This window comes from Thunnus thynnus, chromosome 6 (assembly GCF_963924715.1).
Source record: "Thunnus thynnus chromosome 6, fThuThy2.1, whole genome shotgun sequence".
In the NCBI taxonomy this organism is placed as follows: Eukaryota; Metazoa; Chordata; class Actinopteri; order Scombriformes; family Scombridae; genus Thunnus; species Thunnus thynnus.
In genome coordinates, this window is record NC_089522.1 from 23,346,999 (window position 1) to 23,361,248 (window position 14,250).

At 39.5% G+C, this 14,250-nt stretch overlaps 1 protein-coding gene across 1 annotated transcript in view; it reads right to left on the reverse strand.

The window, feature by feature from the left end:
• The window catches only part of LOC137184759 (uncharacterized), a 34,862-nt gene extending 20,981 nt beyond the window's left edge, over positions 1 to 13,881 (reverse strand). Inside the window, exons 1-7 of the mRNA XM_067592735.1 lie at positions 13,782 to 13,881; positions 12,371 to 12,454; positions 12,210 to 12,278; positions 10,945 to 12,091; positions 10,572 to 10,824; positions 10,054 to 10,323; positions 9,694 to 9,874 (exon numbers count right to left, since the gene is read on the reverse strand). Coding sequence (XP_067448836.1) covers positions 9,694 to 9,874; positions 10,054 to 10,323; positions 10,572 to 10,824; positions 10,945 to 12,091; positions 12,210 to 12,267 — 1,909 coding nt within the window. The 5' untranslated portion in view covers positions 12,268 to 12,278; positions 12,371 to 12,454; positions 13,782 to 13,881. The remainder of the gene's footprint in view (positions 1 to 9,693; positions 9,875 to 10,053; positions 10,324 to 10,571; positions 10,825 to 10,944; positions 12,092 to 12,209; positions 12,279 to 12,370; positions 12,455 to 13,781) is intronic.
• Between the last annotated feature and the right edge of the window lie 369 nt (positions 13,882 to 14,250).

The following is a 14,250-nucleotide window of genomic DNA, read 5'->3' on the forward strand; positions in this document are numbered from 1 at the left end:
CTGTTGACATAACCCAGCTCACATCATAACTGAACTCAGATGTCAATTACTTTATCTTAACAGCTCATCAAGCATTCAGTTTAATGTTTCTTGGCTCTATCTCAAATGGTTGGGATGTGTTGCAAGAAAGAGCAAATGAAAACACAACTGGAAAGACTATATGAACACAGCCTGCTAACTGTATGTGGTATGTAATGGCAACAGACATACCATGCTGTATATATTTTCCTTGGAAAAGCAAGATAATATACAAAATATGTTTACAAATGGATTACTGTGTATAATATTTCACTGTCTGTAATTAATTTTGGTTTTAAGGATGTTGTAACCTTAATAGGTTAGTTCAATTAATCATTATGAACATATTAGTTATGTGACTAAAAATTAAATGAAGTGTTACTGTATACTGTAAAACAATGTTGTCTCGTTTGTACTGCAGGACAATGAGCATCTCTGCTGGACCAGCGGGAGCAAAGTCTTTTGCTTAAGGCATTTCAACAGATGGTACACTGAGGACCACAATGCTGCCACGCCTCTCACATTACTTCTATACACAGTTGCTTCAGTGTATGAACATATGATTACATGATCAGATGAAATGTGCTGGAGATGTCTTTTAAATGTAAAAGAAAAAGTGCTGGAACTTAGGGCAAATGTTAGTTATTAATTTGCAAGATGAAGCTTATTAAATGTGCTAAAACATCTAACATGCTTTCAGATTAGTTTAAATTCCAACCCTGATTAATCCAAAGTCAGCTGTTAACATAAAACATGACTTTTGCGTGTATGTGACCTTTTGCATCCGATGAAAACAATCAGGTACAAGAGTTAACCAATGGCTGTAACATTTAGAAAAAATCCTCTCTAAAAAACAATCTGCATAGATATTCAATCTTCATAAAATATCCTCGTTCCAAGGCGAGGAGGGAAGCTCCTCTCAAGTATCTCGAGTCATGTGCCAAAGATGGCCAACAGTCTGCAGGGTTTTATTTCAAATGTAAGACCATCACGTGATTCAAACCTCATGAACTCAGGATGAAAATCTAAAGGCACATCACCCTCCAAGGCATATGACTGTGTCTCTTGAATTGAACTACTGTTTGTTCTTAAAGCGATAGTTCGACATTTTGGGAAATACATGTGCCAGGCTATTTCTTGGCCAATAGCAGTGATTTCCTGAAGTGCTAAGCTCATTGGCTGCTGGCTGTAGTTGTCTTATACTGATATTAAAGGACAGATATGACAGCGGTATAGATCTTCTCATCTAACTCCCAGCAAGAAAGTGAGTGAGAGTATTTCCCAAAATGTCAAGCTATTCCTTTAACAACTCAGTGATTTTTTTCCCCATATTACTGTTTCACACAAGTCTAAATGTCACTGTAAAAGACTTTTTAAAAATGTGTCTCTGGGTAACCACGTCAGAATTCCTAACTTTATAAAATTACAGAGGTTTTTCAGTTTGTTCATTCTTGTGCCTCTCTTCCTTTGCTTTAAATGCAGAACACAAGTCACAAAAGGGCTAGCTGAAAGACAGGCACAAAGGCAAGACCAGTGTGGTTAGTCTCCGACTCACTCTTAAAGGGGAAGCCATGATTAGTACCTTCATGACATCATGAGTACCAAAACATATTGTGTCCTGTGGTTTAGAGGGAATTTGGCCTCAGGGGCAATTGACTGAAAGAATAAACAAAACACCACATGATAGTAGTTCTCACTCATAGGCTTTGTGTATGTCAAGCTGCTGCACTAAAAGACTGATGATTATCAGTCAGGCTGAATAGTTGGTACATCCTTGGCTGGTGTTTAGAGACACATTCACATGAGGTTTTGAGAGGGAATATGAACTGTATGTATTTATGCCATATATCACTGATAAGTGATGTATTGAGTGAGTTTGTGTACTCCCAAAGCACAAATAATATCAGAAAAACAAGAAAATGTTTCAAACATGGCACAACATTGATGTAGTAGCTTTTTTGTCATATAGTTGTGTGTTGACTCCTCGATAATTCAACAAAACATGTCATAAAACTGCATTACTAGGAGGCTGGAGAGAGACATATCTGAGGTTATATAATCTGTACTATTTTACACCAGTGTTGGGAAGTTGCACAGGGGACAAATTTCAAAATACAGAAAAGGCATCTCTCACAAACTGTGATATACTGGGAATGTCAGTAGTGTATTGTATTATTCATTTGTCCAGCAGAGGGTGCTCATGTTTTACAATTAAATGCTTGAGATAAGGAAGTATTAAAATTGAAAGTGGTGCAAATACAAGGTTTGTGATCGTGTGATGGAGAAACAGCAGCAATGTGGTTAAAGATGAGGTTAAATAACAAAGAGCTACAATGGAGATCAAGAGAAACTGAATTTTGGCGGTTAAAACCTGACATTACTGGCTGACTCCACTGTTAGTAAATGCCTGTTTTGCTCAGACTTAAGACTCTTTCTCAACTTATTTCTCAGGCAATTCTCATTACATTACACATGCCAATACTTGTGCACTGAACCAAGGTGAAATAAGTTAGTTACTATCCCAGCCTGACATTTTACTGCTGTATCACTGAAACAAATCAACAAAGATCACATGCCAGTTATATAACACCATGTGGTCACACTGCATCCAAGCAAAACTCGACAGTCAAAGTGCAAAATCTTGGAAGGAAGACAAAGACATAATTTTGCGAAATTAAATTCAATGACACATTTTGTGTAAATGCCAAGCAAAACTACTAAACTTCTGACTAATGGTATCAAAAAGTAATATTTAAGGTCTCAATAATATTGACATCTTATATGATGTAACATAATGATGACAAATGTTTGTGTATGGGTAGATGTTATCTCAGTGAACCCTAACAGGACTTTACAACAAACCTTTAAAGTCATTTGCAAGTTGTACTTAAAGACTAGATTTGTGCTTATTCTGTGACATCTTCAGTGGTGTTGGGGTGAAATGTCTGACATTGGTTCGAGAAAAACTCTCAATGACAGCTTCACTTAGAGCTTGTCTAATAGTGTCAAGTTAGCGCTCCTTGACATTTTGTCTAATACATTTCATCATGCCATCACTAAACCCCGTCACACCCATATAAAAATCCACATGCATGCATCTATGAAATTTGATTGTTTTAAAAGCCATCACTGCTACTGCTACTTGTCCCCTAAGTAGCAGGGACCATAAAGGGAATATGTAATTTTGGGTGACACTACTTCATAAGTTCATAGTTGATTTTACATAGTGGGAGGACTGGGTCAAGACTGTAAACATTGTCCTTTCCAATGAGTCCAGACCAGTCCAAACATGTTGGGTTTCATTGTGTGCTTTTGTTGTGTGTCGCAAAACAAGACTCAAGTGTGACAGTGATCCTGTCAACAAGCAATGAGACTTAAACTAAAGGCAAAGGAGGAAAACAATGAAAGGAGAAGTCGCTCTTTGCAACAGCAACTCCCAGTTGCAGTTTAGATCAAAAGAGAAGGATCGAACTTCATTTTCTCACGTATAAACCGGTCAAAATTAGTGGCTGTCATACACCCTTCAATAAATTAGATCAGTTTTAGTTATCTGTGGTTTTGATGTGGTCCGAGTAATCTTTTCTATACCAATTTTATTTGGAGGAATAAATGTAAAAAACAGTAAAAAGTATTTCTTAAGCACCATTATCATTGTAATTATTCATGTGAATATAGTGTGTTGCATTTCTCAATAAACATGGAGCAGATTGTGTTTTGTAAATGACAATGAACTGTTGGGGATCAATGAGATAAAAGTTTTGGACAGATTTTCCTGATAGAGGCCTCAGTGAAAAAATGGACTGTGGGCCTGCCAGTCAGCACATTGTGCATGGACCTATCAAGTTTAGTGTGTTGTTGATCCCAAAAGTTAGGCAACACTGATAAAAGTTGTTCAAGGCTCCAACGTCTCAACAAATTGTGTAATGAATCCTGCATTTTTCAAGAACTGGGTTTTCTGTTTTGTGTCTGGGGTCCTTTTTAGTTTTAAAAACAATTTAATGGCCATTTCTGATGCAATTATAAATATTTAGCAGATGTATTTGTGTGTAAAATTGAGACCTTCTGGGCCCATGAGATGCTGGGTGCTCCAAACAACAATAAATTTGAGTAATGGGTAGATTTAATGTGTGTGACACCTCATTGTTGCCACTTCTTGTAGTATGCACCATTTCCCAATGGTACGGACACCTTTTATTTAAAACCATTTAGACCAAAATGTACTTGTAGATTGCCCTTGACTGTAGTTTCAGATTCAGAGTTTAAAAGATATAGCCTTTTTTATCAGCCAATGGGGTTTGATAGTTCAGTCAGTTTAAGTGTATTTATGTAGGAACAAGTCTAAAAGAAGAAAAAAAAGAAAAGTCACTCTGAGTTTCACCAAAATAACACTTGAAACATGAAATCTTTCAAAGAATTTAGAATGTCCTTGGATCCTGGAGAAATTATCACAAACCAGTGACAGATATTTATTTTTATAATTTTAGACTAAGCACTGAAGAATAATATTTAAGATTAAGGGCATAAAGTTGAATGTCTTTTGTCATTTGTCAATGTCATTTATTTATTTTTAAAAAGGTCTGTGACAATAATACCAAAATCACATTTCCTGATATATTTTATGTACTGGAACACCTGACAGGTCAAACAGAGAATGGCAGAACGTCACTTTTGCCTGTGGTGTAATTCATCACACTTTCGAGGTAGATGCTAAACTAAAGGAACTCTATAGCACTACATCCCTTCAATATGCAATTACTAGAATATTAAATAAAAATAAAAATTAAAAGTTAAGGTAACTGCCTATTGCATAAATGCTTCAGTTGAAGTGCACTGCCTTTCCAGAAAATTTGTTGAACAGTGAAGTTCCTCTTTGATGCTTAGTGATCTAGGGCTGTATTCATCAAGCATCTCAGAGCAGGAAATCAATCCTAACTGGCAACAAATTCTCAGTGACGCATATTTGGTCTATTTTTAGTACAAGTAAAAGCATTTTATCATCAAACGTTCATCTCTCCTCTCACAGAAAATCTCTGCCTGATTTCCATCTCCTAGCAATTCCTAACAGGTTAGGACACCACTGGATCTCCCCTAAATTTTGGATATGACAGGAGTGATTTGATATAAGACAGCTCATAAAATGCCTTTACTCCGCCTAAAAATAGGCCCAAAAATGCAACCATTTGTCGGCCCTGATCTCTGGTCAGTTCTGCATTTCTAATACTACAAGTAAAAGTCAAAAAACACAGGTAGGGAAACTAATGAGGGGCAACGTCAACCCGCAGACTGAGTATTAGAAAGCAAAAATCTTATTGGTCTATGGATTGCAGGAGCCAAAATTACAACTATCTAGTACAGACTTCAAATGCCATGGATTGTATGAAAACTCATCTAGTTTGAGCCTTTAAAACAATTTCTAATCCATCCATTCCAATGACCATCCATCACATGCAGATCATCTTCCTTATACGGATAATGTTTTGTGTTCTGAGGTTATGCTGGCTTTCTTTTGTTGGATAGATGTGATTCAAAGGTCAGAGGTTATTTTTCTAAACATATTCTTAGATGTTTAAGGTGACATAAAAGTCAGTTTAAACATCTAGTAGTGAAGGACATTCAGAAGTAATGTGGTGATGTTGTATACTATATGTACTGATGGGAAAATAAATATTTTCTGGAAAAGTATAGCTGTTGGTTGTGTTCTTTGATGAAAAATGATAGATTTCTCTTAAGCTGAAACTGTGCAGCAAATCATCGCCACCGTTCATCAGGCCACACTCTGCTGCAGTGGTCACACCTGCCCTGAAGACTGCTGGTGTGCAGATGCTGTCACAGCTTGTATTACCTCCTGACCTCAACACCATTAAGAACTTGTGAGATGCCCTGGAACACAACAGCTGGAGACATGACCTCTGCCTGCCAAGAGCCAGCAGCTCAGTCAGGAGCTTCTCCAGAAATGTGTCAGCACCCCACAGCAACACATCGAGAGGCTCATTGGCTCCATGAGGTGTCAAGAAGAGGTGTCTGCAACAGGTGATCAAGGAGGGTTCTGATGTACTGCTGGTTGACTACTGCTAAAATTGTTTGTGAAAAAATGTATTTATTGTTCCTGTTGTTTGTATTTTATTTCAGTTTTTGATTTATTTTTGCCATCAGTATATATCAAGACTTTATAAAGGTCTGAAGATCTTTTCAGTTAGACAATGGTTGTGAGCTGTGGACACATCATCTCTCTCACTCTTGAGCCTACTTAGATGTTTCAAAAGGTGGGCAATGTAGGCAAAATGAAACTGGTGTTTCAGAACTCTAAGTTTAAAGGGTTAGTTCACTCAAAGGCTTAGTGGTATCTAAACACACGTTTTTATATGCCGAGTTTATGTTCTCCGAAATGTCTGCCACCACACCAATATGAAGGAAGTGAATCTTGTAACAACAATAAAAAGTTAACAGTTTTCTTTGAAACTATTTATTCACTAGAAAATAGTTCCAGTGAAAACCATTTACAGGGAGGTCTGTGGATTTATGTAACAGATTGTTGCTTCAAATGTAATTTTCAATGCTTTGAGCACCACAAACAAACTTTAATTCACCCCCATTGTATTGGTGTGGAATCTTAAAGATTTTAAGGGTAATTTCACTTATATTGATGTATTTTTCATGCTAATCAGAATACACTATGTGACTTTTATGTGACTTTCGAGAATTGAAGTTTAGATCACATTTTTGTGTATAAGGAGCCTGTTTCACACAGCAAGACTATGGAGTTAGCTGGATAACTGTTGAATAAGACCTGGAAGAGCCCAACCAATCCCAGCCACCTGCTTCAAGAGACAGGCTCCCAACTGCCATATGCCTTGTTTTGCTACCATCGCCTCACATGTGACGTACTTAATACGCAGTTATCTTCTCTTTGAAGGGAAGGGGAAGGAGCCTCTAACAATTTATCTCCTAAAAAGTCTTTAGGAGACTCCAGATATGTTCACAATATTTACTCAAGGTTTTGAAAATATGGCAATTTGTATATGTTTAGGTTTAAAGCTTCCTTGACTAAAGTGAGTGATGGAGAAGTGTAGCCTCTGCTTTGTGTTAACTTGAACTTATAAGTAATGCAGGAAATCTGTGTGGTGCATGATACTGACCATTTGGTTCGCTGAACAAACATTATCACTGAAGTTGCTCTGTTGTTCACAAATGAAAGTTGTAGAAGTTGGGGAAAAGGATGTGGAAACTGACTCCAGGTCAGTGCTCAAAGGTACTTTTAGAAAACAGAGGTGTTGTTTGATGTTGTCTGTGTGTTTGTATTAATATGTAGAGAAATTTAGTATATTTGAGTATGCAAGCAAAAACATGGGGGTTGGGGGTTCACAACGTAAGGAACAAGAGTGTATTCATACTATTTGACCTAACCCAATTATACCAGCACTTGAATACTAAAAAATGCCTATCCTCCACCCAAGAAGTCCCACAGATCAGTTTGTTTGCATGTACAGTATGGTGAGCTGTAAGTGATGTTGTTTTCGTCATTTGCAGTAGGGTGAAGACTTTTCTCAGAGGCACAGACAAATGGAGCCTGATACTGATGGTGGCCAGCGGACACTTCAAAATCATCTTCATGGAAATGTGACAACAAATCTCCCACTGTTCAGTGGACTCCAAGTGGAAACTCATTCTAGCATCTGCACTGATGAATCCTCCAGTCCCCTCTGAATCAGCAAGAAGTCAACTCCTCCACCTTCATACCAGCTGTCCAGTCCCTATTCACTCAGGATCCTATCCAACCTCATATTGGTGTGTCTTCAACGAATGGTCCAAGAGAGTGTGTTTGTGTGTTGAGTGTTGGTGGATAAGGCACTAAGATGCTGTAAGTTACAGCATCCAGAGACTTAAGTGAGTAAAAAGTAAGTTTTCCCAGAGATACATGGAAAGTTGTTTGAGCATGACACTGGGGGCAAGGAAAGTTGTAAACTGTTATGTTGTATGTATGTGTTATGAAGTGTATTGCATGAATTAAGTGCAGCGATTTGTTTTCTGCAACTGCCAAAAAAAAAAAAGAAAAACAAGATACTGCCTAATGGATGCTTCAGAATACTAATAATTGTGCTGTTTGTAGGAAGAAACCATTTCAAAATGAACTCTATTTTTATAAAGTACTTGAATCCTTCAGACGTGGTGCTTGAACATTGGGGTCGCTCATAGAAAAATGAGCCATCATTGAGGAAACCATGAGGTTTGGAGAGTTGAGGTGATTTGACACTACAAGATCTTTAAGCAGGCTTCACAAAACCAGTGCATTCACTGGTACCATGGAGTTGTGAAAGGTTTGATGTCTATGAGCAAGACATCCTGTCTGTGCCATGGCTCTTACTATAAAGAAGAGAGAGGCCTACTCACAACACCCACAAAACACATCTTGAATGAACTGAGCTGTCATAACAGTTTAAACAAGTTAATGCAATCCTTTCTTGTTGTATGACGTACATGTATGTTGTCTAAAGATCAATCAACCATCTTATTTGCGCTGTGGTTGATTTGAGGTTAAAGACCTTGTGTGACTAGTTTGAGTCCTGACATAATTATTAATTTCCTAAATACTAAGAAAAGAATAGCTTCATTAGGATATGTGCACTCCATTTTAATAAATACAAGCTTTGGGGCATAGACCTCCTTCAGGCATGTGGAAAGTGTGCAGCTCATAGTGTGGATATGTAGTATGTAATAAAATGGAGTGTGCAGATCCTAGACCGCAAGAGGATAATATTTGAAAAATCCAACTGAGCTTGAAGCTTCATTATTGACCTTTGAAATAGCAGTTTGTTAAAAAAAAAAAAAAGGTCTATACATATCTACATATCGCCAAAGAGAGTCAAAGGGTTCAAAATTTTGAGTACCTCATTTGAGTTGTTAAATTTGATGTAAAGCTTTTTGGAGACACTTAGAGGCAACAACAGAATTTGCACGGTATGTGCACTGCAGGTTACGGTGAGAAACAGACTCTAAACCTTGACTGAAAACTTCTCTTGAAGTGTTCTTGATACACTTAATGGCAGCCTAGTTCACAGTACAAGGCACATTTCCTGAATAAAAGACTGTTGCCAACGTTGTATTAAGCCTTCCTTTTAACCAACTAAAACTTATTCCAACTTGTGTTCATCATCCAGGGAGTGATTGTCATGTTCTGCAATTCAGTATGTGTATTTTTCAGTGAGAGCCTTTGAGTTTGCAAGACACCTTTGCAAAGTCAGACAAAGTGAACATTGGAGCGGTGTTTCAAAACATGGATACCAAATGCGGTAAAGCACCCTGCCTACCCCACACATAGTTGCTGTGTGTTGTCTAGTTAGCGGTTCCCAGTTACATGAGACCGGTTTAAATGAGGGTGTTCAGTTGAATACTGAAATCCTGACGAGTCAAGATTATTTCAGCACAGCATTTCGGCCATTTAGATTTAACAAAGGAACTATAAAAGTGAATACTTACCCACTGCTGACCCCTGCTACTTATCAGTCATCCCACAGAAAGAGTATGTAAGCGTATGTGTGTGTGCGTGCTTGTTGTGAATGATTGTGTTACGTAGTGCAATAATTCAAAAGAGGGAGGAAAATCTATACTGCCAAAAGAGGCACTTGTGTTTAACCTGCTGTATGATTTGGATGTGTACGAGTAGTGAATGGTACATACACGCTGTGTAAAACTTAGATGATGGTATGGAAGTGGCCTGAACTCCTGTGAGAGTGGGGTCGCAGGCTAAGGGAGACGCAGCTTCTTTCTGCCTTCCACCATCTTCCTTCATCTCCTCCTCTTCAACTTCTTCCTCAGCTTTTCCTGCTAACCTCTTAGACGTCCTACCCGACCTCTGACCCTGTGATAAAAATATTTGCATGGCTAAAGCATAAAAAATACTTCATATTTTTGAATTTTACAGTGTTGTTTCACATTAAATCAGAAACAAAATGTAGTAAACCCACATGAAGGGTCTATGAAAAAAACAACCTCCAACATCTATCTCAATTTCTCGGTGTCCGTGTTATAATTGCTTACCTTTGCAGTGGGTTTGGCAGTGGCAGCTTTTCTCTGCGCCCGTCCTCTGGACTTCGGCACCTTAGTGCCAGAGAGTGTCTTCATAGTGGCGGCAGCATGCTGAAGGATGCAGTCAGTACCACAGTAAACAGAGTCCGGTAAAGCTCGTTTGGAGCATCCAGGTCCAATGCACAGGGGATGAGAGTCATCCGTCTCCATCTCCACTTCAGGTTCAGTCTCTGGCCTCGTCGCAGGAGCCTTCTCCTCCTCCTCCTCCACCTCTACAGTCTCCTGAAACCAAATTCAAATCATCTTAGAACCAAAGACCAGACTTCTGTCACGCAAATCAGTCAATTACTAATAATGCAACTATAATACTGTTATGATAAATTAAATGTTTACTGTCACACAGGAATGAGAGATACTCAACCTAAAAACTAACAGCTGACACATACAAGTTGAACAGCTATTTATATTTTGTTGTGCCCGAGGGCAGTGAGCCATCTGGACGTCGCTGACAGTCCAAATGAAATTCTAACCTTGAGGGCTTGCTGCTCCTCATGCCCCTCCCCTTCTTCACCAGTAGGGTTTTGTGTCAAGCATTCGGCTAAGCTAAGCTCAGGCTCTGGCTGAGTATGAGATTCAGATTGGAGTTGGCTCTGCTTCTTTGTAGTGCAGGGGGGGCATATGTACTCTTGTCCTTTCCTCTCCATCTTGCGGCCCTGTGTCTCACGGATACCGACACAGTCGCCATGGAACCACTCTTGACAACTGTCACAGCAGATCATGAACCTAGGAGCAGTGAACAAACAGCAGTGAGCAGGAAGTGAAACTGACAGATGGTTTAGGTATGCAAACATGCGAAAGAGCCCCTAAGCTCAAGAGATCCTGTTACCAGAAATGAGTGTGTACCTTTTATTGTGTTTTTGTCGACAGATGCAGTACAGAGCATTAGAGTCAAAACCTTCAGTGTCCAATATGCTTGAATACACTCCTACATTCTTATCCTCCTCCTCTGGTGCATCATCATACTGGCCAGGAGTTACATCAGGTATCTGGTCTAAGTCAGTGTCTATGATTATGCAGTCTGAGCTTGATCGTTGCGCAGGACTCAGAGTGATATCAGAGTCTATTTCAACAGGGCTGTTTGGATCATTTACTTTTTGGTCCTCGTGCAACTGCTGCAGCTGCTGTTCAGCTGGATTAACGAGCATCACCTCTTCATCATTGTCCTCATCGTCTGCCATGACTGACTCAAGCTGCACTGCCCTTCCCCTGCCTCTGCCCCTTCCTCTGCCTTTTCCCCTACCTCTTCCCCTGCCTCTACCCCTTCCTCTGGCCTTTCCTCTTCCACCTTTCCCCCCTCTAGCCCTCGTGTCTCCCTGCCTGCTTTTAGATGCCAGCTGCTCCTTAATCTGTAACAGAGTCATTTCGTCACTGTCCTCCTCTTGACTGGAGAGCAACACTACATCATCAATTTCCTCTCCTGCCACATTATCAGGAGCAACAGGCAGCGAAATCTCCATGTCATCAGCAGATTCCATATTATCAGGCACCTCAGATTCATCTGTAGCCTGAGGAGGATGGTCCTCAATGGCATCAGTAGCTTCCAAAATGTCTGGGGCTGCCAGTGAATCTGGCATTTCCAGTGACAAGTCCTCATTCCCCCCAAGCAGTGAGAAGGCGGTGTGAAAGGCAGACCCAAAATCCTGCCACGAGCTGGGGTCAAGGCTCGCTCCTGCGGAAGCTTCTGAGGCTGGCTTGCTCTCCTCTGATACAGGTGAGGATGGGGCAGACCACTCCAGGTCATCTATAACAGCCCGAGCTGGCCGAGTAGCTTTTTGAGTAGCACGGGTGTCTGTAGAGGTCTGGGGTGTCTGGTTGGTTCGACGACCTCTGCCTCTCCGTACAAGTGGAGGACTGTGGCTTAGTTCACCGACTTCGTCCATGAATTCCCTTCTAGCAATGGTTGTCCGTCTGAAGCCCCAGGACTTTTTAACCTGTGACAGGGTCGGCCTGACACCCGTATCTGCCCCTTTTGACTGGCCCTGCTGTTCCTCTACAGAAAGACAGAAGCAAACAGGATTAACAGAAACAGAACCGAAGTCTCTCTCATGTTCATTTATAGCAACAGTCTGCCCATTTAAGTGAGTCATAGACAACAGAATCAGTTTTACCTAAATTATTATCATCTGTGATGCTGTCATTTTCCATTGGGTCCATAATGACATCCATAGGTAACAAGGCTGTCCAAATATAGAAGATAGAATTTGTTAGTATACAAGCTAAAAGGAACAGTAACAAGTTGGGTGAGGGCTAAATGCAGGAAAATAGGTACCTCTGAAATCTTTAATCAATAGCCTGCCAAAGCCAAAAGTTTTCAGGACGTGCAAACTGCCATTTCACTTGTCTTTCTGTGCACCTGGGTAAATCAGGGAGAGAAAATACACCGAACCATCCACATTCAGTAATAAATAAACGATGAACATCAAACATCTACCTAAAAAGCCTTAATTAATCACCAATATCAGCTGCATCCATCCCATTCGGAAAGAGTCATTTTAAAAACTCATACATCTTAATATTTGTACAAATGTATTTAGTTGCCAGTACATTAAGACCACAAAACTAAAGCCAATAAATTACACATTCACTAAGGTTACAATAGTGAGTTTTTGTTGAAACTGTTTGAGAGATTTTGACTCAACTACTGTTAGTAGTATGGCAATACACTGAGAGGTGTTTCAAATAACAATTCAACAGCACCACAAACATTTTCAACAGAGACTGAATATCACTACCGTCGTGAAGGTAGAATTTATTTCTTTAACACTGTTATGTTGGACTGCCCTAGTTTTAGTTAGGTGCACCCAAATACTGGCAACTAAGTCTATATTTATTTGAACAAGTCCTGATTCAAGCACAATCAAGTCAACTTGGATTTTTTATTTTTTAAAAATGAAGATAGGAAAGGTGAAACAGTTTCATCTGATTTGCCCAATTAATATTAATAATACAGACAGTGGGACTCATTTTACATGTCTACTGCACCTTTTAGGATTTTTAAATCACTTCATTGGTGAGTAAAGGAATGTAATGATAGTTGTCCACGTGTTTATTTCTTTGCAAGTGATTATGCGTTTAAATTTTAAGTCAGGAAATGTGTAAAAATCAACAACACTTGAAGCTCCTCAGAGAACACATAGAAATAAGAGTTTTTCGTTTATATCCAGTCGTGTTATATACAAAATCCACTCAGTGTTGACATTATCCAACGTTATACAGCTTTTGTTTTGAGGCCTGGGTTTGTTCTTACATGCTACCGTTATGGTTGGGCGTGCTTACAGAGCAAAACCAGTCTGGAAGAAATCATTAGTTTATGCAAAGATTTATAGACAGTAGTGATAATTGGGCAGTCCACAATGTCACCTGCACTCTAAATTTAACTCAGTCTCGTTAGTTACACATGAACGAAACAACGGGCCTTACTACTTTCATTACCAGACCTCAGCCAGCTGTAATAGCGCAGAGACGAAACGAGTTAACGGGAGGAGAGGAGGAGAGGAGTCTTGTTTCTGCTGGCAGCGATTAACATTGTTGTCTACAGCTAATATAGCTCACCGCTAGCTGCTACACTACCCAGTAATAAATGCAATACGCTGCGCAGCCGATTGTCCTCGACGATAACGACTCAAAAACTGTGCAGCACAATTGCAACAGCAACACCGTGACGAAAATGTAAACCATACCTTATATACAAGTGATACATTTCCAGTTAAGAGTGGATTCGCTTAGATAGCTAGCTAGCACAGCCTTCCATTTTCTCTGGCTTGCTACACGTGATCTCGCGAGAACAGCTACCGGGAGGAAAGAACCGTGATTTCCTGTTCATTCTTCACCTCTCTGGTCTATAATTTGAAGGATACATTCACGATTTTTCAAGTCTGTCTTTAAAAAAACAGTCAAATGAGCACTGAAATGTTTTTTTCTTGCTATGACCATTCCTCCTGTTCATACTGACCATTAGTACATCCCCTTCATAATGCACATTATATAAGTAATGGGGGACAAAATCCACAAGCTTCCTTCTGTGCAAAAATCTATTTAAAGGTTTATCTGAAGCTAATATGAAGCTTCAGCCGTCCAAATTAGTCAAATCAAGTAGATCATATTACAGTCTTTTTAGTGCCAAATTCCTTCTTTTTGTTACTGTACTTC